Consider the following 21,660-nt stretch of genomic DNA (forward strand, 5'->3'; position numbering starts at 1 on the left):
TCATGAAGATGAGTTAACTTAACACGCCAAAACTTGCATTATTTACTGCAGGCCCCATTATTTGCAGTGGGGCCTGTTCACTAACATTAGGTATAGGCATTTTGACTCATTAGTACTTAACACATCTTCATGAACAGGAGCATTAAAGAGGAGCATCAGTCAAAATGCCTTAGTTTATTTTAGTTTAAGAATAAGCTCTTCGATTTAAGGGCTTTCTAAGCTGGTGTTCTTCTTGAATTTATTGCTGCTTGTTAGTTTTATTATATTATTTGTTGCTCTGTTTTTCCTACCACTCGGCCTCTCTTTCTCCCTTGTCCCATCCCCAGTACCTGTTTTATGTATTTTCCACCTTTAGTTCGGATGTAAACCGATATGATATAACCATGAATGCCGGTATAAAAAAAAAAAGTATTAAATTAATTAAATAAATAAAAACAAACAGAAATAAAATCCTATATTAATGAAAGCCAGTTTCCTTCTGTCATGCTCATGCCCATAAAAGCGACATCATAAGGTCTCTCACCAATCAATCCATAACTGAACTGGTTGTCAAGCAACCATGCTGCCAACAAGCAATGCAAGGCACCAGTTTTGTTTGCCTTTGAGTAGCCGAAAGGAACTGTGTTTTTCCCGACAGTTTACAATGCTTTTCCAATATCGGTATCGTTGCCTTACTGAATCTCAATTATTCCTCCATAACAAGACATCATTTATATCTTATGTTTATTTATATGTCAGTCCATCTTACCGTCGCTCTTTTTTATCAATGCGTGGTTGTTTAAGAATGTGACCATGTATATGCTTTATTTTTCTCATTTTTCTAGAATACTGGGCTTTACAGTTGAATACTCTAGTGTGTTCTAACCATCCCCTGAAGGAAGGAAGGAATTATGTCTTCCGAAACGTAATGTCAGATCAATAAAGAAGGTTGCTTTTCAACTTGGGCACTAGACACACAGCAATTTGATCTCTTTGGACACATATTTTGGAGAAGCATTTATTATCCCAGTGTAACAAGCACACAGATAAGTGCATTTTATTGATAAGAAACTTGATAAGATACTTAAAATTTGATATTTTACATGCAATATAAAAATTTTGAAAAATAAGGAAAAAAGCATGAGCATATGCATTTCCATCTATGAACGACTGATGAATAAACCTTCAGCAAAAAAGACGGGGTTATAAAGCACCACACTATGGGGCTATACCTGTGCCATATGATGGACATTCATACACTAAGAATTTTTCAAACAACCTCATTTTTTGTAGGGTTGTGGACTGGCACAGCTTTGCTGAGCTGTTTCTGACTTTTTTCAGGATACAAAAAGTTAAGGGTTAGAGAAAGCCAAAACAGATGCTTTGTAACTATGTATGGGTTTTTTAGCTACTGTGATAAGCACTTTCAAATGGCTTTTTTATGTTTTGCAATATATAGAATGTTGGAAAGAATTATATAAAAAATAACCCATGCCTATGTGTTTGTCCGTTCATGGGCAAAATAAGTCTACAAAGGAGACAAAGTCAACAAATCTGGCATGCAGGAAGACCATGGGAATATCTTGGACAAGTTCGAATACCAAAAATAGCAGGTGAGTATTTTCTAAGAATGAACCATCCCAAAAATTCTATTGCTTTACTATAGAAAGCAGTTGAATGTTGACGGTTGCTCCATTCCTTAAAACAAAAACAAAACCCTTCCCTGTTCCCTCCAGGAGCTTGATCCATAGCAAGAAAGGCAGACAAACAGAAAGGGGAAAAAGTGACAATGGAAAAGTGTACTCCATGGAATAAACAAAGAGGCAATTTTCATATCTGGATAGCTGCAAAGTCCACAGGTGCTTCTTTTTACTTGCAGTTTTTACACCAGCTTTCAAAGGAAAATCATGTGCATACATTTACTGTAAAAACTGCCCAAGGAAAAACTACTTGCAGAGATTTGTACCTGCTTTTTCTGCCCAAAACTGTGGATAAAAGTTTGAAAATTCAAAACTATGGAAGTAATTTTCAAAGGAGTTATGTGCATAAAAGTAGCATGTATCATTGCAATTTTCAAAAATCCAGTTTTATACATAAATCCTTTTAAAAACTACCTATGTGTAGTTTTCTGCCTTGACCCAGGAACACCTCCACTACAAAGTTGGTAAAAAGTACATGTGTTCTGCAAATATGAGAAAACCATCTCCATGTGATTGTCCTTTACAAAAAAACCTTTTATAACAACTTAAAAAAAAAGGAAAATTAAAAAAAGGAAAATTAAAAAACAAAAAAAAGGAAAATTAAAAACCCGAAAATCTCTATATGGGTTTAAGTATCTTTAAGATAGCCAGTCCCCTTTTTCGTAAAAGGAAATCAAGGTATCCAGGGTGAACCATCGTAAACTTTTCCTTTACCAGGAATTAGTTCAAATTCTTAGGTCAAAGATGGAATGAAGACCCCCTATTTTTTTTTTTTTTAATCCGGAAGGATTAAGAATAAAATCTCCATCCTCTTTCCCTGACAGAACAGGCTCAATCCTAGTGGCCTCTAAGAGAAGAGTTCCTTTTGCAGTAGTTCCCGAAATCCAGCAGCAGATCAAGAGCTTCTCAGAGGGCAATTTGGTGGGGCTTCCAGTAGATATAATCTGTATTCATTTCTGAGTATGCTGTGTCTGATGTTATTCTAGGCCAATGGTTAACATAAAACTTCAGCCTATCCCCGGACAGGAAGGTTCTCTGGCTAGGATACTGGGATCACGTCTATACTTTCCTGGATGCAAACAAAACTGAGTTCCAGATTTTGACTGGAATGCTGGTTGTGGATATTTTGACCCGCTGCTGTCTGGGACAAGTGCAAGGGAGCAGAAAGTAACACGTGCTCAGAGGGGTCTTCAGAAGGCAACACGTGCTCAGAGGTCAGAAGGGTCTCCTCAGCGTGCCACTCAAATATATCATAGATGAGGAAAGTGAGTCTGGAATGGCAGCAGAGGATCTAAAGTGTAGCACAGTGGTATTTAAATTTGAGCCACTGCTTCCTTGACCTTATCTCCAAAGAGATTCTCTATTGCTTGGCATAGCACATCTGCAAGTCTTTCCTGGATATCTTTCCTGAGACCTGCAACCATGCCAGTCTGTAGGGACCAATCTCTGCTGCTTCATAAATATTGGATGAAGTCTTTTCCATACTCTATACAATTTTCACTAGTGACTCTAGGATAGTGATGGTGAACTCTAGTCCTTGAGTGCCACAAATAGACCAGGTTTTCAGGATATCCACAATGAATATGCATGAGACAGATTTGCATACCGTACATGCAAATCTCTCTCATGCATATTCATTGTAGATATCCTGAAAATCTGGTCTGTTTGGGGCACTCAAGGACTGCAGTTTGCCATCATTGCTCTATGGTGTCATGTGTCTCCTGAGGGAGATGCTTTGACACTCCACCTTTTTTGGTATGTTTCACATATACTGGTCCATGAATCAGCAAAGAAGAGGTGAACTTTCAGAGAATTTCTCATTTCCTATGGTGAGATCTGTTGATGCTTCCTGATTAGAGTTGTCCTCATATCTATAGGTGTACTCCAAGGAATACTAAGACTAAGTCAGAATCAAAGATTCAGTCTGAATCTGCATCTGGCTAAAAGACAAGGATACACTTGCCTGTTAGGATCTGGACCCCGATGAACTTCTGTGCCTTGGTGGATCTCCTCCCCCCCCCCCCCAGCAAGTTAAGCATGCTCGGGGATAGATAGAAGGGACAGTTTTAAGAGTCAGTGGGAGAGAGGTAGATAAGAGGCAGGGGAACCTGGATGTTGAGACTACTTACTCAGACCCGTACTGCTAAACCACATGGAACAGAAACAAGCTATAAAGGAGAGATGACGAAGACCACCTGCACAGAGTCACAACATGACTGCATCGAGCTCCCAAGAAGAGAAGGCAAAGTCAACCAACATGAAACTGTGGCAATATTTTAGCAAGAGAATGGTAATGAAATACTGGGCCACCTTCACTGAGCAAAAATTGCAGCTCAAGGCAGCAATGATATGGCTGTATTGTGCTTCCTGGAAGGCATGGGGTAACCTGCAAAGAGCAGCAGTTGCAACCCTAAAGGGGACACAAAGGGATTGGGGGTTGGGTCTATGTGGGAACTTAATCTACTTTACATAGATGCACATATAATCATTGCTGCGTCTTTTTTATCTTTATATGCCATCTTCTTCTATGTTACTATGAGATATAATTGAATGAAGATAGCAAGTATCCTGGCATGTGCTGCAAGATGCTTTGGATACACTTCTCAGCTGGACAATAGGTGGTCAAGGTTAGATAGCTAACAGCAGGGAAAGATCTTTAGGGCAGTGGGTGAAGGTAAAGAAGAGCAATAAGAAGAGGTGGTATAGTTTAGGCAAAGTCAGGCTAGCAAGCTGCATAGCTGGTAGACAGCTTTGGCTATACAAGTGCATGCAGGGCAGACTAAGAGGGCCAAATGGTCCTTATCTGCTGACATCTATCGCTACTATAAAGGCACACAGAGGTACAAGCCTCAAGTAAATATGGAAGGACTATACTGTGAACTGGTTAGTCTGCCATGGGTACATACATAGGACATATATCAGAAGAATATTCCAACGATGTTGCTAAAAATATGCAGTTTCTTAACCTTACCATACAGACCTATAAGCCAGAACATGTAATCCTGAAAAATATTCAACAGCATGAGATCCCTAATTTGCTCAGTCTTATGGTGCACCTCAGCAAGAAAATTGTAAAATAAACCTTTTTCCATAGTAAATCATTATTTGGATTCTAAATGTGATTATGTGGTCTGCAAACATGCCGTTTGCTGATCAACACTGTCATTTTCAGAACTGAAAACATGCAGGCATTATTTGTATGAGAAAACGCTACTTACCCTGGTGATTTTGCTCTGGGATTTGGCAAAGTATTTCTTCTGTGTCTTAGCCAGAAGCTCCTGTCCACCTGCTATGGCCAATATGATGGCATCTGCCATGCGGTTGTCATGTAAACAGAGATCAACAGCACTTTCAAAGTTACCAGTCAGCAAAGCCTGTGTAATCAACCCATCTACATCTGAAGGAAAGGAAAGAAAGAAAAAGGTGTGCTATTCCAGATTGTCAGGTTTTTTTTTTTTCTAAGAAATATATATATATATATATAAAATTTACAAATATGATATAAAAACAGGCATTTCAGTTTCAAACATGGGAAAAAACCCCTTGCATCACATGATCAGCTTTTCAGAGAGCTGATTTAATAAACTGTGCTAAAAGACAGCCGCTATAATGTTCATTATCCCAAATTAATAGATTATTTTAACTCAGCTTACATGACAGCTAATGGCACCTATCTACTGAAGTGCGTTAATAATGCACATTGTATATTAACATGGTACTGCACTTTAATTAATCAGACCATTCTTTGGAATTTTGTTAGCCTTGATATGGAGAGAAAAATATTTTGTACAAGCATTAAAAACAAAAGCCAAAAAACAAATATGGTTCTAGCATTGCCAGAATTGCTTTTTGCTAGATTTCTATCCACATAACCAATTTGTACTTTGCAATGAGAATTTAAAGGCTGCAACACAAAATATATGTAAAAGTTCAAATTTGGATTGTCAGTTGAATGATAGATAAAATATTTAGTTTTATTTTTTTAATACAAAATATTTACCGTATTTTTTGCTCCATAAGACGCACCTGACCATAAGACGCACCTAGGAATCAGAGGGGGAAAATTTTAAAAAAAAAAAAATAAATTTGTGCTAAACCGGCTCTGCATCTGGGCGTCTTATGGAGCAAATTAGGGGAGTGCATAGCTTTTTTTTTCTCTCCCCATTTTGTTTTCGGGTCTGAGGAGGGCCATTTCGGTCCACTCCCCAGATCAGAAAACTTTTCTTTCTCTGGGAACCCCTCCCCCCCAAAAACCCCCCATCCCAACCCTTTAAATTAATTAACAACCCCCACCCTCCTGACCCCCCAAGACCTGCCAAACGTCCCTGGAGGTCCAGCGGGAATCCAGGAGTGGTCCGGGAACGATCTCCTCGGCTTCGGCCATCGGCTGCCAGTAAACAAAATGGCACCGACGGCCCTTTGCCCTCACTATGTCACTGGGACCGACCAATGGCAGCGGTAGTCCCTGTGACATAGTAAGGGCAAAGGGCCGTCGGCTGCCAGTAATCAAAATGGCGCCGACGGCCCTTTGCTCTCTCCATTTCACTGAGACCGACCAATAGCAGCAGTCGGTCCCAGTGACATAGTGAGGGCAAAGGGCCGTCGGCGCCATTTTGATTACTGGCAGCCGACGGCCCTTTGCCCTTACTATGTCACAGGGACTACCGCTGCCATTGGTCGGTCCCAGTGACATAGTGAGGGCAAAGGGCCGTCGGTGCCATTTTGATTACTGGCAGCTGATGGCCCAAGCCCAGGAGATCACTCCCGGACCTCTCCTGGACCCCTGCTGGACCATCAGGGACGTTTGGCAGGTCTTGGGGGGGTCAGGAGGGTGGGGGGTTGTAGTAAATTAAGTTGGCAGGTCTTGGGGGAGTCAGGAAGGAGGGGGGGGTTTGTTAGATTTTTAGTTTTTTTTTTATATTCGCTCCATAAGACGCACATACATTTTCCCCCCACTTTTGGGGGAAAAAAAGTGCGTCTTATGGAGCGAAAAATACGGTACATGTAATTTAATGCAACAATTATTCAAGGTGGATTATAACAATATATAAAAAAGCTAAAAAGGCAATATATTCATGAAAACATTAAGATGTAGTTATCAACCTGTAATTCACTTTGAGCCTGACTCACAAAGCTAGGGGTTATCAACTCAGAGTTCAGAACACATCTAGCTAGTCAGTTTATCAGGATAAGCACAATGAATATGCATGAAAGAGATTTGCATTCAATGGGAGCAGTGCATGTAAATTTAGCTCATGCATATTCATTGTGGATATCCTTAAAACCTAACTGGCTAGGTATGTCCAGAGGACTGGGTTAAGAATCCCTGCACTAAGCTATTTTCCCATAGACCTATAGAAGCAGTTTTCAAAGGAATCAAAGTGCCTAACCATGGCGTTAGGAACCTAAATCCCTGGATGTGAAAACTGTCACAGGCAGAGCAGCCAATTATAGCTATGTAGGTTTACACTGCATGCACAAGGTCTTTTAAATCTTCACACCCTGGTACATTTTTCATATTCTTCTGTCTAAAAAATACAAATCAAAATGCATTAAAGTAGGAGTTTGTTTCACTGATCTACACTACATTTTACATTTTCATCGTGAAAGAACAATTAAAGAAATATTCTAAAAATAAGAAAGAATTAAAAACCCCAAAAGTCTTTATTGCATACATTCAGGCTCTTTGTCAAAGCAAACAAATTAACTTTGGTACAAAAAGGTTCAATTAGGTCTTACCTAATTGACAGGCCTATCCTGTAAAGTGCGGCCGCGTTTACCCTGCTCCTAAGCCGCTTTTTACTCCGTTTTCGGCCGCGTTAGCCCTTCCTGCGATCCCGAATCCCCTTTAACCTACTCCTACCGCGTCCTAAATTCCCCGGGCAACCCCTTCCGCCCGCGGCATGTATATTGCATGCAAACGAGCGAATTAGCTCGATATTGCATGCAAACGAGCGAATTAGCTATTCCCTAGCATCCCGTAACCCGCGCCCTGACTATCGCTATCTTTCCGCGCCGTTTTGTCGCGCGTTTAACCTGCAAACTTACCGCCTACCCTGACCCAGGCGGTAGAGGCATGGGTAAGGGTAGGTGGAAAGCTTTCCCCCAGCCCCCGCTCACCTGCCCCCGCCGCGATCATGGGTGCCGGTCTCCGTGGCAGCCCCAGTCCTCTCCCCTGCTCCCGAAGCCCAAAAAAAAAAAAAAAAAGCGAAAAAAACGTTGCAGCCCCCCTCCGATGTCCGGACTGGGGCTGCCACGGAGACTGCAACGGCAAAGCAAAAAAAAACCAAAAGCAAAAGTAAGTCGCTTCGCCGCTTCACTCTTCCCTCCTCCGGAGCAAGGCTGCTTTTCGCGCCCTGCTCCGGGAGGAGGGAAGAGTGAAGCGGCGAAGCGACTTACTTCTTGCTTTTGGTTTTTTTGCTTCGCCGCTGTCAGTGTCCCCCCTCCTCTCGGAGCGAGAGGAGGGGGGACACTGACAGCGGCGAAGCAACGGCGGAGACAGCGGCAAAGCAAAAAAAAACCAAAAGCAATTTTGGGTTTTTTTTGCTTCGCCGCTGTGTCCCCCCTCCTCTCGGAGCAGGGCGCGAAAAGCAGCCTTGCTCCGGGAGAAGGAGGGACACAGCGGCGAAGCAAAAAAAAAACCAAAAGCAATTTTGGTTTTTTTTTTTCAAAAGCGACAATTTTGTTTTTTTTCCCAAAAGCGACTTACTTTTGGGATCTGTCAAGATCCCAAAAGTAAGTCACTTTTGGACGCCTGCCAACTTACTTTTCTGAAGCCATCATCAGGAACACATGCGATCGTAGCTCCTCCCGACGAAGACAAAGATGGCCGCCTGCACGGGGGAAGCCTACAATTGGCCGCTCAAGACGTGACGACGCTTCACTCTTCCCTCCTCCCGGAGCAGGGCGCGAAAAGCAGCCTTGCTCCGGGAGGAGGGAAGAGTGAAGCGGCGAAGCAACTTACTTTTTGCTTTTGGTTTTTTTGCTTCCTGGTATCTGTCATTTCAAATGACATTTGAAATGACAGATACCAGCTGGCGTGAAGCCTTAGGCCCGCGCACCCAGGATACTGTATAGGCGCTCTATCCAGTAAAATGGGTTGCGCGGGACTAAGGCATTACGGACGCGGCTTACATTTGCATGTAATTAGGGTTCAGGATCGAGCGGTAGGTGAGCTGCACTGTGCGGGCGGTAACCGCGGGTGCCGTAGGCACTAACGCAGCTCTTCCTACCGCTCGGTACTGGATAGACCTGTATCTTTCCTTGAGTGCTGACAGAGCAGTCCCGACAAGTGTGTCTTGTCTGTTCCAGCAGCAGATGGAGGCAGAAGGCAAACAGTTTTGTCCTGACATCTCTTCCTATATAGGCTGGTGCAGCAGGGAAGACATCAGTAGTGTCTTGCCCAAGCTGAAGGGCAAGGTTCCACTAACTTAATATTCATATTATGCAAATTAAATAACCAAACAGATATAGAATAGGATCAGCAAAGGTTCTGCTCTTCTTTCTCCTGGAATGAATTTCCTTCTTCTAATATGCCCCCCCCCCTTTAATTATTTTCTCTCCCATCAATAAATGTGCATCTTTTTTGCTTCCCCCTCCCCCCCCCCACCCTGTCCAAACCCTATTGAGGTGGGTTCTAGACTGGTCTGTCAGGATTTAAGGAAAGACAATTAGCAGTTCAAACCTAACTGAACTTTCCTTATCACCCTGCCAGACGTCCAGACAAGTAGGATATACCTAAGCAGTACTTATCCCAGGTGGGAGGAACCTAGTGCTGCTTCTAGTACTCCTATAGCAAAGGCTGGCTCTTTTTTCTTGAAGATTCAGTCTGTAATGCTTTGTAAAAGAATGCAAGGACACCCACGTAGCTGCCTGCAAATATCTCCTGGGGTTACTAGTCTGTGCTCTGCCCAGGATGTTGGCTGAGCTCTTGTGGAGTGGGCGTTTAGTCCATCCAGTACCCTTTTGCCCTTTAATATATAGGCTGTCCTTATTGCTTCTTTACTCCATCTTGCAATTGATTCCTTTAAGCTCACTTTACCCTCAGAAAATAGCATAAACTGCTTGTCTGACTCTCAAAAGCCATTTGTGGCTTCCAGATATCTTAAAAGGGTTCACCTAACAATCTAGGAATCTGAGATTTGTCCTCTTTCCCTGGCATTCCTCTTGTGAAACCTGGTAATGTCATTACTTGAATCAAATGGAAATCTGATACCACTTTTGGTAAAAAGGATGGGACTGGCCTAATTGTAATTTTCTTACTTTAGAAAAGGAGAAAAGGGTCTCTACAGGATAGTGCATGCAACTAAAAATATTTCTAGTTTAACAGATTACTACCAAGAATACTGTCTTTAGGATTACATTTTTTTTATTGAGGCTTCCTTAAGAGATTCAAATAGTGCCCTTGCTAGTGCCGTCAGTACCATGTTCAGATCCCACAGTGGTTCGAGTGGACTTACTGGCAGCTTAATGTGGCTTATTCCCATGAGGAAGCAAGCTATCTCTGGGTGTGGTACTAATGGAGCCCCTTTAACTTGCCTCCTGTAGCTTGCTATGGCAGCTATTTGAACCTTCAGTGAGTTTACACGTTTACTGCTAAGCAATTATGAAAATCCATCCTGGAGATATTGTAGAATCAAAGGTATCTGTGCCTTCCTTGGCTGTACCCCTCTCCTCTTACACCACGACTCAAATAGTCTCCAGAATCTGGTATAGGCCAGAGAGGTAGAACCTTTCATGACACTCAGCAAGATTGCTAGCCCCTGAACCGAATAGCCTCGTCTGCTGAACGTCTCCCTTTCAAAAGCCAAGTCATAAGACAGAATCTTGTTGGGTCCTCCCTGGGCACTGGCTCCTAGTGCAGTAGACCTCTATCTTGAGTATGTATTACTTTAATGGCATCTGTAGTGTGCTTTTCAGTTAATTTTATACTATACGCATGAGAGTGGGAATGCTTGGGTTGTACAATGAGAATTTTGGATGTATATTTGTATTTTGTACCCTGATTTCTTGTAATGTTTAATTGCACACCTCCAATAAAAACTTCGAATTATTAAAAATAAATAAATGTGCAAGGCACTATATTGAGCTGCTTTTCAAGAAGGTGTTCCCAAAGGCTTGTTTGGGATGGTAAGAAAACTATGCATGTTCAATTTCATTTTCAATTATATGCAGGCAATTTCACCCTCAGAACCCCAAAAACAGAAACAGCAGAGGCAAAGTATACAGGTACTTTGAACCAACATACTTTTAGCCAATTTTCAAAGAGAAACTGTGCATGTACTCTTTACAAAAAGGCTTAAGTTACGCAGGAACAAAAGTACCAGCATACTTTGCCTCCATGTAGCTTTCTGAAAATTGCCCCTATAATGGGAGAAAGATTAGTGAATGAGGCACTGATAGATTTCTAAGCCTAAATTTGAACTAAGTTCTTTAAAAAAATTAAGTTCTTCATTGGGTTAGCTCTGTGTGCTGCAGCTTTGGGATCCAGAACTATGTGCTGTCCATTGGAGCTGGTCCAGCCTGTATGTGTAGTGAAAGTGGTGTGTATGTTCATGCTTGGGGAGGACAGAGAGTTATCACCATTGTGGCAGCTCTACTTGCCAACAAGCGATAGTAGGAGTGGGCCTCACAGAAAGCATTTTTCCAGTTCTTGAGACAGCAAAGGTCCCAGAGTCATCTGGCCATGCTGTCTGGGGAGCTGGGGCCAATGAAAATCAAAGATAGAGAATGGGGTAGAGTGGGAGAATTTTTGATTACAGTCACAAAGTATTATGACAACACTGGATATTACGCTCACCCCGGTGATATGTTCACCAAGTAATTCTGAATTGCTTTTAGTTTTAAGTTTATGCAGAAGAGTAGGGACTTTGCTGGTATGGAATTATCTTTGATCATCTTCCAGGTACCACAAAAGTTGCAATGATTGAAACTTCCCAGTACTCACCCATTTATATATTTTTATATCACTGTTATTCTTAGAATACCCTCTCCTTCCTACCACCCCATCAACACAAAGAAAAAAAACAGATTGCTCAGGGCAATGTGAACTGAACACAATTTACCTCCACTGACAGAGATATTAAAGATTTCTTCCGTAGACTTGAGAATTTCAGTCTCATCTTCATCCTCTGGCTTCTGTAAGGGAGGAATGTGCTGATAATTAGTGTTTGATTGCATATCTCAGCAGTCTGCATGATTCTATACTCCTGTGACTTACGATATTACTATTTTACACTATAACCAAATCACTCATCACTCGCTGCTAGTATTGAATATTCCTGCATGAAGCAAATATCAAGTCACTCTTAATCTTGCATTTAGTATCAGTGACGAAAGCCAACAGGAAAAACAAAAAAGTTAGGGCATCTAAAGATTCAAAGGTAAGGCTCAACTATAGATGGTAACAATCTAATGGTATTATGAGCAGCAGCATAAACAAGACACTCTGACAGCCTGAATGTGCCTGCTCTGTGCCCTCAGGCTCTTCACCTGCTTAGTTCACAGGTTAAAATCTTTCAGCACTCTTAATTGCAGCATGGTGAAAATGCAGTATCAAAATCAGCATGTGTTCTTTCTGTGGTTGATGTCCAGACGATTAATCATTACACAAGGACTATTCTATGGACTGATATACAAGAAAACATCCCAACATATATTCCATTTCCTCTGTGCAATAAAAAGTTTTAATTAGTAAATCGAGCAGCTAAGAGCTGGAAATTAGAGCAACTTACACACAGACTACCTGTCTCAATGTTTGTACACAGGCTAAAAGCATTTTGTTTACTTGGCTGTATTGCAGCTGTCAACTGTTTGTGACCAACTGCAATTGATCAAAGCCATACCACATAGGCCAAACTACACAGAAAAGTCTTCTCCATGAGTAGTAAAGTCAGTCAAACATTAAGCCTCTTCCAAGCTATTGAAGGATTGCACCTTGTAATGTGTTATTTAAGGAATCTGGTTGCCACTGTTCCCTCTAAGCTTTGCATGTGTATGCACACACAGGTCGTGAATCTCACGCAAACGGCAAACAGTTTGCACAAGAAATCCAGATATCATTTGCATTATATTTGCTTAGCCACTCTTGGCTCGTACCACACAAATTTGAATTTAGCTTATTAAAAAACTTCACAAAAGAAAATGTGTGCGCACGTAGCCTTTCAGAAATTAGATTGAACATTGCTGACTGCCACTCAAAATGTCAACAATGAAATAAGCCACCACTAAAAAAAAGTGCGCACACACATGAAATAGCATATAATACACTTCCTTCAAAGTGGATCTTCAATTCCATGGAATGTTCTGGTCAGCTACTACTGATTTAAAACAAAGAATTCAGTAAAAGGCCCTGTGCAGTCCAAAGTTCCTGGTTATTCTTCAGAATTCCTAATTACAGAAATGGCCATAAAAGATGTAAATGTGAGAGCATCTCTGGAGACTGCACAAGTTGAAATTAAGCTGTTATGGAATTCTGCATCTTATAAGGGTACTGGTATTAGTAGTAAAGCATGGGTAGATTATAAGTGGAAGGTATACAGTCATGCAGACAAAGATTAAGGTGGTTTCTCTCTCTCTGCACCATAGACCAATCCAGCAACTATAGGATGCCTTATTTCTCTCTCAACGCAGTCTTTTGAAGTAACATAGAACACTGAGCTAAATCACAACAGAACTGGACACTGATTGGTTTTGTATCTGTAAACAGCGTCTTGTTACGCAGGGTGCAAAGTGCCCTCTCTCTCATCTTTGCAGAAAGCATGCCTGTCTGAAATGGAGATGTCAGTGTGTATTACCACAAATGGAAACTGACTTGCAATAGAGGAAATTGTAAAGGAAAAAACAGATCATCATCATCATTGTTTATTTATTACATGCTCTTCCAACAAGTGAGCTCAAAGCATGTTTCCATCAAACAAAAAAACACAAGCTTAACAGAACTCAGGGAGTGCCCAGAAAGACCCTGCCATGAGGTCATAAGCAAGAAATCCCAGGGTCTGCAGGTATAAAGGCATAATCGCATGGCAACATGAACTTTTATGCCCTGGTCATGGGCATTTACCTCTTACCAATCCAGAGCTCCCATAGATGCCTGTCTTAGTTATTGTCAACAACGATACCAGCCAGAAGAAAACAGATACCTGCCACCTCCATGCCAGATGAGCAAAGAACTAGCAAAGCACCATCCCAAATATGGTCATGCATTACAGGTGCACACTTACATTGTAAGTGTCAGTGAAAGACAATATCCTCACACTGAAAGCAAATGGCAAAGTGGAAGAAGATCTAGCAAACCAGCACATACCAATGAGGCTTTCCTGATCTCAGGGTATTGGCTCACAGAGAGAGTCACTGACTGGGTAAAATAAGTCCTTACCTTATTGGGTAGTTAGTTACAGCAGGCTACTCCACAGTATTTACTGCAACAAGGTATGTGCATATTAAACAAACATTCTCAGAATTCTTCTGTCTATAATTCCAAGTACACTTCCTATAACATTATCAGAAGTACTGGGCTTTCTTTTTCCCCAAAATTCACAACTGTCTTGTTTGAAGTAAGATCACTCTAGCTTCAAAGAGCCAGAGACCAATTACTTGAACAAAAGGAAATCAAGAGACAGAGTGGCAGAGCATCATTTTGGAGTTACATGAGCTAATGTATTAAGTCTTTTCAACCCAGATTACTTTATCATGTGGATTACACAACCCTAATTTTAAATGTGGTGCAATAGGAGAATTCTGAAGATTAGCTGTAAAGGCTTCATTTAAAATGATCAGGTGCATTAGATATTGGGAAATGAAAGATCCCTGACAAGATCTGATCAAAAGGAAAATTATATTTGCTGGTCATATATTCAGAGGTTTTGGGGGCAAACTAGCTATTTTAGAACTGAAGAGCATGACAGAGCAAAAGAGATGGAGGAAAGCAGAGAACAGTGCAAGGAAATGCTAACTCACATTGAGCTACCAATGAAGAGTCATAAGCTTAATCTAAATAAAGAAAGAAAAGATGACAAAAAATGGTCAAGATCTGGAAACATGGGTAAAGAAAGAGAGGAAAACGTAGCATAGACACATCTGGTACACCATTAACTGCCAAAGCTTCATGTTGAAAATGACACTTGATAATGAAGCAACAATTGCACAAGAGGGAAATGTGTTATTTAATAAGGTGACCAAGTAGTGAAGAGGGGGCAGATCAGTTGACTTCAGTAAGGTTTTGTTTTTAAAATGTTTTGAGTTGTATTCCTCAAACAAATAGCTTTGACACAGCTAGTGTAAAAAGAAAACTACTGTTCCATCACAGTTCAGTAATGTTTTTGATAATTAAAACCAAAAAAAAGAGAGAAGACTGGCAAACTAATTAGGGAAGAAAGTGGTCAGCCTAGTGAGAAAATGGTTGAGAGCAACAAAGCATGATGATCAATGGAGTCCATTCTGGTGACCAGCAGGGTACATCCTAGCACTGAGCCCCGTCTGGTTCTTCTTAATATCTTTATTAGTGACATTGTTGATGGACAAAGAAAAATATTCCTGATTACACATGGCACAAAAATCTAAAAACAAGCAGACCTAACAGGAGAGGTGGAAAAAATGAAAGGGGACTTCAAAAATCTTGAAGAGTCAAGGGTTTGGAGCCTGGACATCGATGTAAAAAAATAAAATAAAATGTAAAATTGTGCTTCTAGGGCACAAAAATTAATTAGGATGGCAAGAACTGGAAATTGTCACATGGAAAAGGGATTAAGATCTGACGTTTTCCCGATTACTGTAAAGAAACAGCAGGGAAAACTAACAGCATGTTCACCAGAGTAAACATAAGGTAACCGTGCCCTTATGTAAGTCACTAGTGAGACCCTCACTTCAAATCCTATGTTCAATTCTAGAGGTCATGCCTTTGTAGAGACGATAGATGAATGCAGATCAGAGAAGGGCTATCAAGCCTGTACAGAGCCTGCAGAACCATTCCTTCACAGACAAACTTAAGGAACTCAAAATGTACTTGCTGGAAGACAGTAGAGATCAGGGGATATGAGAGAAACATTCAAATATTTAGTTGACTTTAATAAAGTACAAAGAGGCATGCTCCATAAGAAAAAAAAATAAGAAATTCAAGGACAAAAGGTTTATGATATGAAGCTGAAGGTAGAAAGGCTCACAGGAAATGAGAACTTTTATTTTTTATTGTTTTTTATTAAGAAGTTGATAGATATCTACAATAGGAAGAAGTACTGACAAAAATGTAAGACTGCTTAGGATAGACAAAGGGCAAAGGGCAGAGGTAAGAGAGCAGGAGGGTAAAAATATGTGAAGACCTGGGTTTTGGGCTAGGTATAAGAACTTATATGTTCACCTACCCGAAACAGGAGAGAGTCAAAAACAAGAAATGAAAAGGCTGATCTGCACAAAGCTCCCAAGTGGAAAAGGTAAGAAGGTCAATACATGGTGATTGCAACTTGCCACTGGCAAGGCTTTGGTACTTTCCGTATTACAATCTCCCTTTGGTATACATGTTTCTATTTAATGTTCCTTTTTCAGGTTCCAGGTTTTTCTGTATAATAACTAAGGCAGCCATTCTTGTATGCAAAGAATTGTACAAACTGGATTTTTCTAACTTTTGTTATCAATGGAAAAATGCTTAGAGGTTGATATTCAAAAGATATATGCAAGCTAAAAAAAAAAGGCCTTTACCTGCATAAAATCTTCCCCTTAAGAAATAGCCACCCTTTGTCTGAGTAACTTTGCACTGACAAAAAAGGGGCAGGGCTGGAAGCCTGGTGAAGGCAGGCTACTAGTTTAGTATAGCACCATATGGTGTGCTTTGTGCCTACATTTATGCGAACAAGTCAGTCTACACAAATATCAAACCTAAAATTATTTGGATAACTTTTCCCAGATAACTTTAACCGGATATTTAACGCACACTTAACTAAGTTCTGTTGAATACGCAGATAAAATGATATGGATAGTTTACCCACTTGCTAGCTTACTTAGCTGTAAGATTCAATCGATTGTTCCCAGCATTGCAAGCTTCACAACCAGATAACTGCTGAATAGTATAATCACATGTTTAGAATCAAAGGCCAAAGCATCTAATAAAATGCAAGGGCAGTTATCACATTAATGCCTGCTATCAGATGGCCTACTGCTTTTAAAAATATATCACTTCTAAAAATGTCAGAAAACACAATTTGAAACTATTTTCATTTTTCAACTGCTTTTTCAATTGTAAGCTTTCCTGTCAGGTAATATTGACTATTGGCTAGCATAAACTTTCCAGATTCTTTCCAGATTTACATCATCCAGGGCAATAGTTATGGAAAACATAACAGGACAAATAGCCACACATCTGGGTGATGTCATCTGATAGTGTCAAGTTGAGTATTGCCTGCTCACAGCTTAGAAGTTACTAGAACCTCTCCTGAGCATGCATGCTTGTGTTGGTGCCCTTGCCGCCATGCACTACTTTTCGGTTTATCTGCTAGATGAGATAGTTTACCGAGGAGGAGGGAGGGCATGTGTCCTGCTGTCCACAGAGAACATCTGTTACAGATAAGCAACTTAGTTTTCTCCATGGCCAAGCTGGACAATACAACCACAATCTGGGGATTCCTTAGCTGAGGGTTGTGCATGATCAAGTCCTCCATTTATCTGATGTCACAAACTTTTTTTTTATTGCAGTAGATGGATCGTGGACCATGTGCTGCTTTGCATATTTCTTGAATGGATGTGTTATTCACGAATACTGAAGATGAAGCCACTGCATGCATTTGATGTGCCTGTATTTCTTTTGGAATGCTGAAATATTGGAGTTGATAACACAGATATGCATTCTTTTCACCGTCTTGAGAGTGTCTGCTTTTGAACCGATCTGTCTTGCCGATTTATATCATAAGAGGTAACTAGCTGTGATGCCCTTCTGAATGAATTTGTTCTTTCCAAATAAATCAGAAGGGCTATTCTGCAGTCCAACGTGTGTAGAATTGATTCTTCAGAGCTTGAATAAGGTTCTGAGAAGAAAGCTGGCAAAACAATATTTTGATTAATATGAAACTCTGATACTACTTTTGGTAAAAATTTTGGATGTGTCCAATATTAACTTATCTTGAAAAATCTGAGTATATGGAGAGTACATGACTAAAGTTTTTTATTCACTAACCCGTCTTGCTGACGTGATCACAATTAAGAACAGCACTTTCCAGGAAAGATATTTTATATGAGCTGTTTGCAACAGTTCAAACGGCTGTTTCTTCATTTGTTCAAGGACTACATTCAAATCCTACTCAGGAGGTGGCTTTTGCAACAGCAGTTTAAGGTTAAATAATAGAATGCATTCTGTGAAATCAATTTTCTGTCCATAGAGACGCGGTAAGCAGATACTGCACATAGGAGAAGACATACAGATGAGGAATTTAAATTTGAATTGGATAAAGAATGTCCCCAATGGAATAACTAAAAGGGTCTTTATTATCTCTGCTGAAGGTGTACACACTTTCTAAATCATTACAAATTCAGGGTAAAAACCTACTGGAGAGTCCATCAGTCAAACAGTATTGGCTTTATGAAACAAGGGAACAGTCTTCGTGGTGGTCAGACCTGACTTATAGAACGATTTGCCAGAATAAAATAGAGCAGAAACCTGTATGAAGTCTTTTATGAAAAAGGTTAAGGCATTTTATTTTAAGCAAGCATTCTAAGGCATGTAAGATGAATCTAGATCAGTTTTATTTGCAGTATTTTATAACTGTTTTGGTTTATATTTATTATTGTAGATGGTATGATTAGAATGTTTATGTTTTAATGTAGTTTTATCTTTATTTTTTTAATTATGTGTAATTATCAAGTTTTTATAGTTTAACTTTTTATGTTTAATTTAATAATGTGTGCTGTTATGGATTTATAAGAACATGCCATACTGGGTCAGACCAAGGGTCCATCAAGCCCAGCATCCTGTTTCCAACAGTGGCCAATCCAGATCATAAGAACCTGGCAAGTACCCAAAAACTAAGTCTATTCCATGTTACCGTTGCTCGTAATAGCGGTGGTTATTATTTAAGTCAACTTAATTAATAGCAGGTAATGGACTTCTCCTCCAAGAACTTATCCAATCCTTTTTTAAACTAACTGCACCAATCCTTTTTTAAACTAACTGCACTAATCACATCTTCTGACAACAAATTCCAGGGTTTAATTGTGCATTGAGTGAAAAAGAACTTTCTCCGATTAGTTTTAAATGCACCACATGCTAACTTCATGGAGTGCCCCCTAGTTTTTCTATTATCCGAAAGAGTAAAAAACCGATTCACATCTACTTGTTCTAGACCTCTCATGATTTTAAACACCTCTATCATATCCCCCCTCAGCCGTCTCTTCTCCAAGCTGAAAAGTCCTAACTTCTTTAGTCTTTCCTCATAGGCGAGTTGTTCCATTCCCTTTATCATTTTGGTCACCCTTCTCTGTACCTTCTCCATCGCAATTATATCTTTTTTGAGATGCGGCGACCAGAATTGTACACAGTATTAAAGGTGCGGTCTCACCATGGAGAGATACAGAGGCATTATGACATTTTCCGTTTTATTCACCATTCCCTTTCTAATAATTCTCAACATTCTGTTTGCTTTTTTGACTGCCGCAGCACACTGAACCGACGATTTCAATGTGTTATCCACTATGACGCCTAGATCTCTTTCTTAGATAGTAGCACCTAATATGGAACCTAACATTGTGTAATTATAGCATGGGTTATTTTTCCCTATATGCATCACCTTGCACTTGTCCACATTAAATTTCATCTGCCATTTAGATGCCCAATTTTCCAGCCTCACAAGGTCTTCCTGCAATTTATCATAATCTGCTTGTGATTTAACTACTCTGAACAATTTTGTATCATCTGCAAATTTGATTACCACAATTGTCGTATTTCTTTCCAGATCATTTATAAATATATTGAAAAGTAAGGGTCCCAATACAGATCCCTGAAGCACTCCACTGCCCACACCCTTCCACTGAGAAAATTGTCCATTTAATCCTGCTCTCTGTTTCCTGTCTTTTAGCCAGTTTGTAATCCACGAAAGGACATCGCCACCTATCCCATGACTTTTTATCGTTCCTAGAAGCCTCTCATGAGGAACTTTGTCAAATGCCCTCTGAAAATCCAAGTACACTACATCTACAGGTTCACCTTTATCCACGTTTATTAACTCCTTCAAAAAAGTGAAGCAGATTTGTGAGGCAAGACTTGCCCTGGGGTAAAGCCATGCTGACTTTGTTCCATTAAACCATGTCTTTCTGTATGTTGTGTTGTGTGATGTTGATGTTTAGAATACTTTCCACTATTTTTCCAGGCACTGAAGTCAGGCTAACCGGTCTGTAGTTTCCCGGATCACCCCTGGAGCCCTTTTTAAATATGGGGGTTACATTAGCTATCCTCCAGTCTTCAGGTACAATGGATGATTTTAATGACAGGTTACAAATTTTTACTAATAGGTCTGAAATTTCATTTTTTAGTTCCTTCAGAACTCTGGGGTGTATACCATCCGGTCCAAGTGATTTACTACTCTTAAATTTGTCAATCAGGTCTACCACATCTTCTAGGTTCACCGTGATTTGGTTCAGTCCATCTGAATCATTACCCATGAAAACTTCTCCAGTAGGGTACCTCCCCAACATCCTCTTCAGTAAACACCGAAGAAAAGAAATCATTTGTTTCGTTTTAGATGTTCAATGTATTAGACTAAGGAATTATATTTCCTGCTTATTCAGTTTCACTGTAAACCGGCCTGATTTGCATTGTATGCAAGAATGTCGGTATATAAAAATTAAAAATAAATAAATAAATAAATGTAATCTTTCCGCGATGGCCTTATCTTCTCTAAGTACCCCTTTAATTCCTCGATCATCTAACGGTCCAACTGACTCCCTCACAGGCTTTCTGCTTCGGATATATTTTTAAAAGTTTTTACTGTGAGTTTTTGCCTCTACGGCCAACTTCTTTTCAAATTCTCTTAGCCTGTCTTACATTTAACTTGCCAACGTTTATGCATTATCCTGTTTTCTTCTGTTGGATCCTTCTTCCAATTTTTGAATGAAGATCTTTTGGCTAAAATAGCTTCTTTTTCCTCCCCTTTTAACCATGACGGTAATCGTTTTGCCTTCTTTCCACCTTTCTTAATGTGTAGAATACATCTGGATTGTGCTTCTAGGATGGTTGTCTTTTTTTTTTTTTAACAATGAACACGCCTCTTGCACACTTTTTACTTTTGTAGCTGCTCCTTTCAGTTTTTTTCTAACTATTTTTCTCATTTTATCAAAGTTTCCCTTTTGAAAGTTTAGCACAAGAGCCTTGGATTTGCTTACTGTCCCCCTTCCAGTCATTAAATCAAATTTGATCATATTATGATCACTATTGCCAAGCGGCCCCACCACCGTTACCTCTCTCACCAAATCCTGTAGATATTATGAATGGATTTTGTACATCGCCTAGGAAGTCTCAAAAGGCGAGATATAAATCCTATAAATTTATACATTTTTTATATTCTGCACATTCCTATCAGTGGTTCAAAGCGGATTACAATAAATACTCATAAAAGAGAATAAAACAAATAAATTGTTAAAACCTCTTCAATTTAAAATTGTAGGACTTAATTGCAGACAGTCTGAAGATCACATAATGCTGTGGTAGGAGCAGGAAGCACTTCAGCACTACTTCCAGAGCCTATGTACCATCCATCCCAATAAGGGATTATCTTAGCAAAATTACTCAGCTGTACTCAGGTCCGCTGGCTTGAATCAGTAGTCTGACATCCGAGGGACATATCTGCAGTTCCAATGACCATAAACTGATGCAGAAGAAAAAAAGAGAAGACGAAGCCCACCAAAATAAAGATGGTGGAACGGGAGGGCAAACAGAAAATGGCTGAGCTGACACGATGATGCGCTAGAGGAAGCTGTTGCTGAGGTGGTGGTAAAAGTGCTTTATTCA

At 40.1% G+C, this 21,660-nt stretch overlaps 1 protein-coding gene across 12 annotated transcripts in view; it reads right to left on the minus strand.

Moving 5' to 3' along the window:
• SEC31A (SEC31 homolog A, COPII coat complex component) overlaps positions 1-21,660 on the minus strand; it is a 236,320-nt gene that overhangs the window by 121,030 nt on the left and 93,630 nt on the right. For all 12 annotated transcript variants that reach the window (XM_029598987.1, XM_029599022.1, XM_029599015.1 and 9 more), the window contains exons 15-16: positions 11,744-11,816; positions 4,898-5,076 (exon numbers count right to left, since the gene is read on the minus strand). In XM_029598987.1, the coding sequence (XP_029454847.1) occupies positions 4,898-5,076; positions 11,744-11,816 (252 nt within the window). The remainder of the gene's footprint in view (positions 1-4,897; positions 5,077-11,743; positions 11,817-21,660) is intronic.

This window comes from Rhinatrema bivittatum, chromosome 1 (genome assembly GCF_901001135.1).
Source record: "Rhinatrema bivittatum chromosome 1, aRhiBiv1.1, whole genome shotgun sequence".
Taxonomy (NCBI): domain Eukaryota; kingdom Metazoa; phylum Chordata; class Amphibia; order Gymnophiona; family Rhinatrematidae; genus Rhinatrema; species Rhinatrema bivittatum.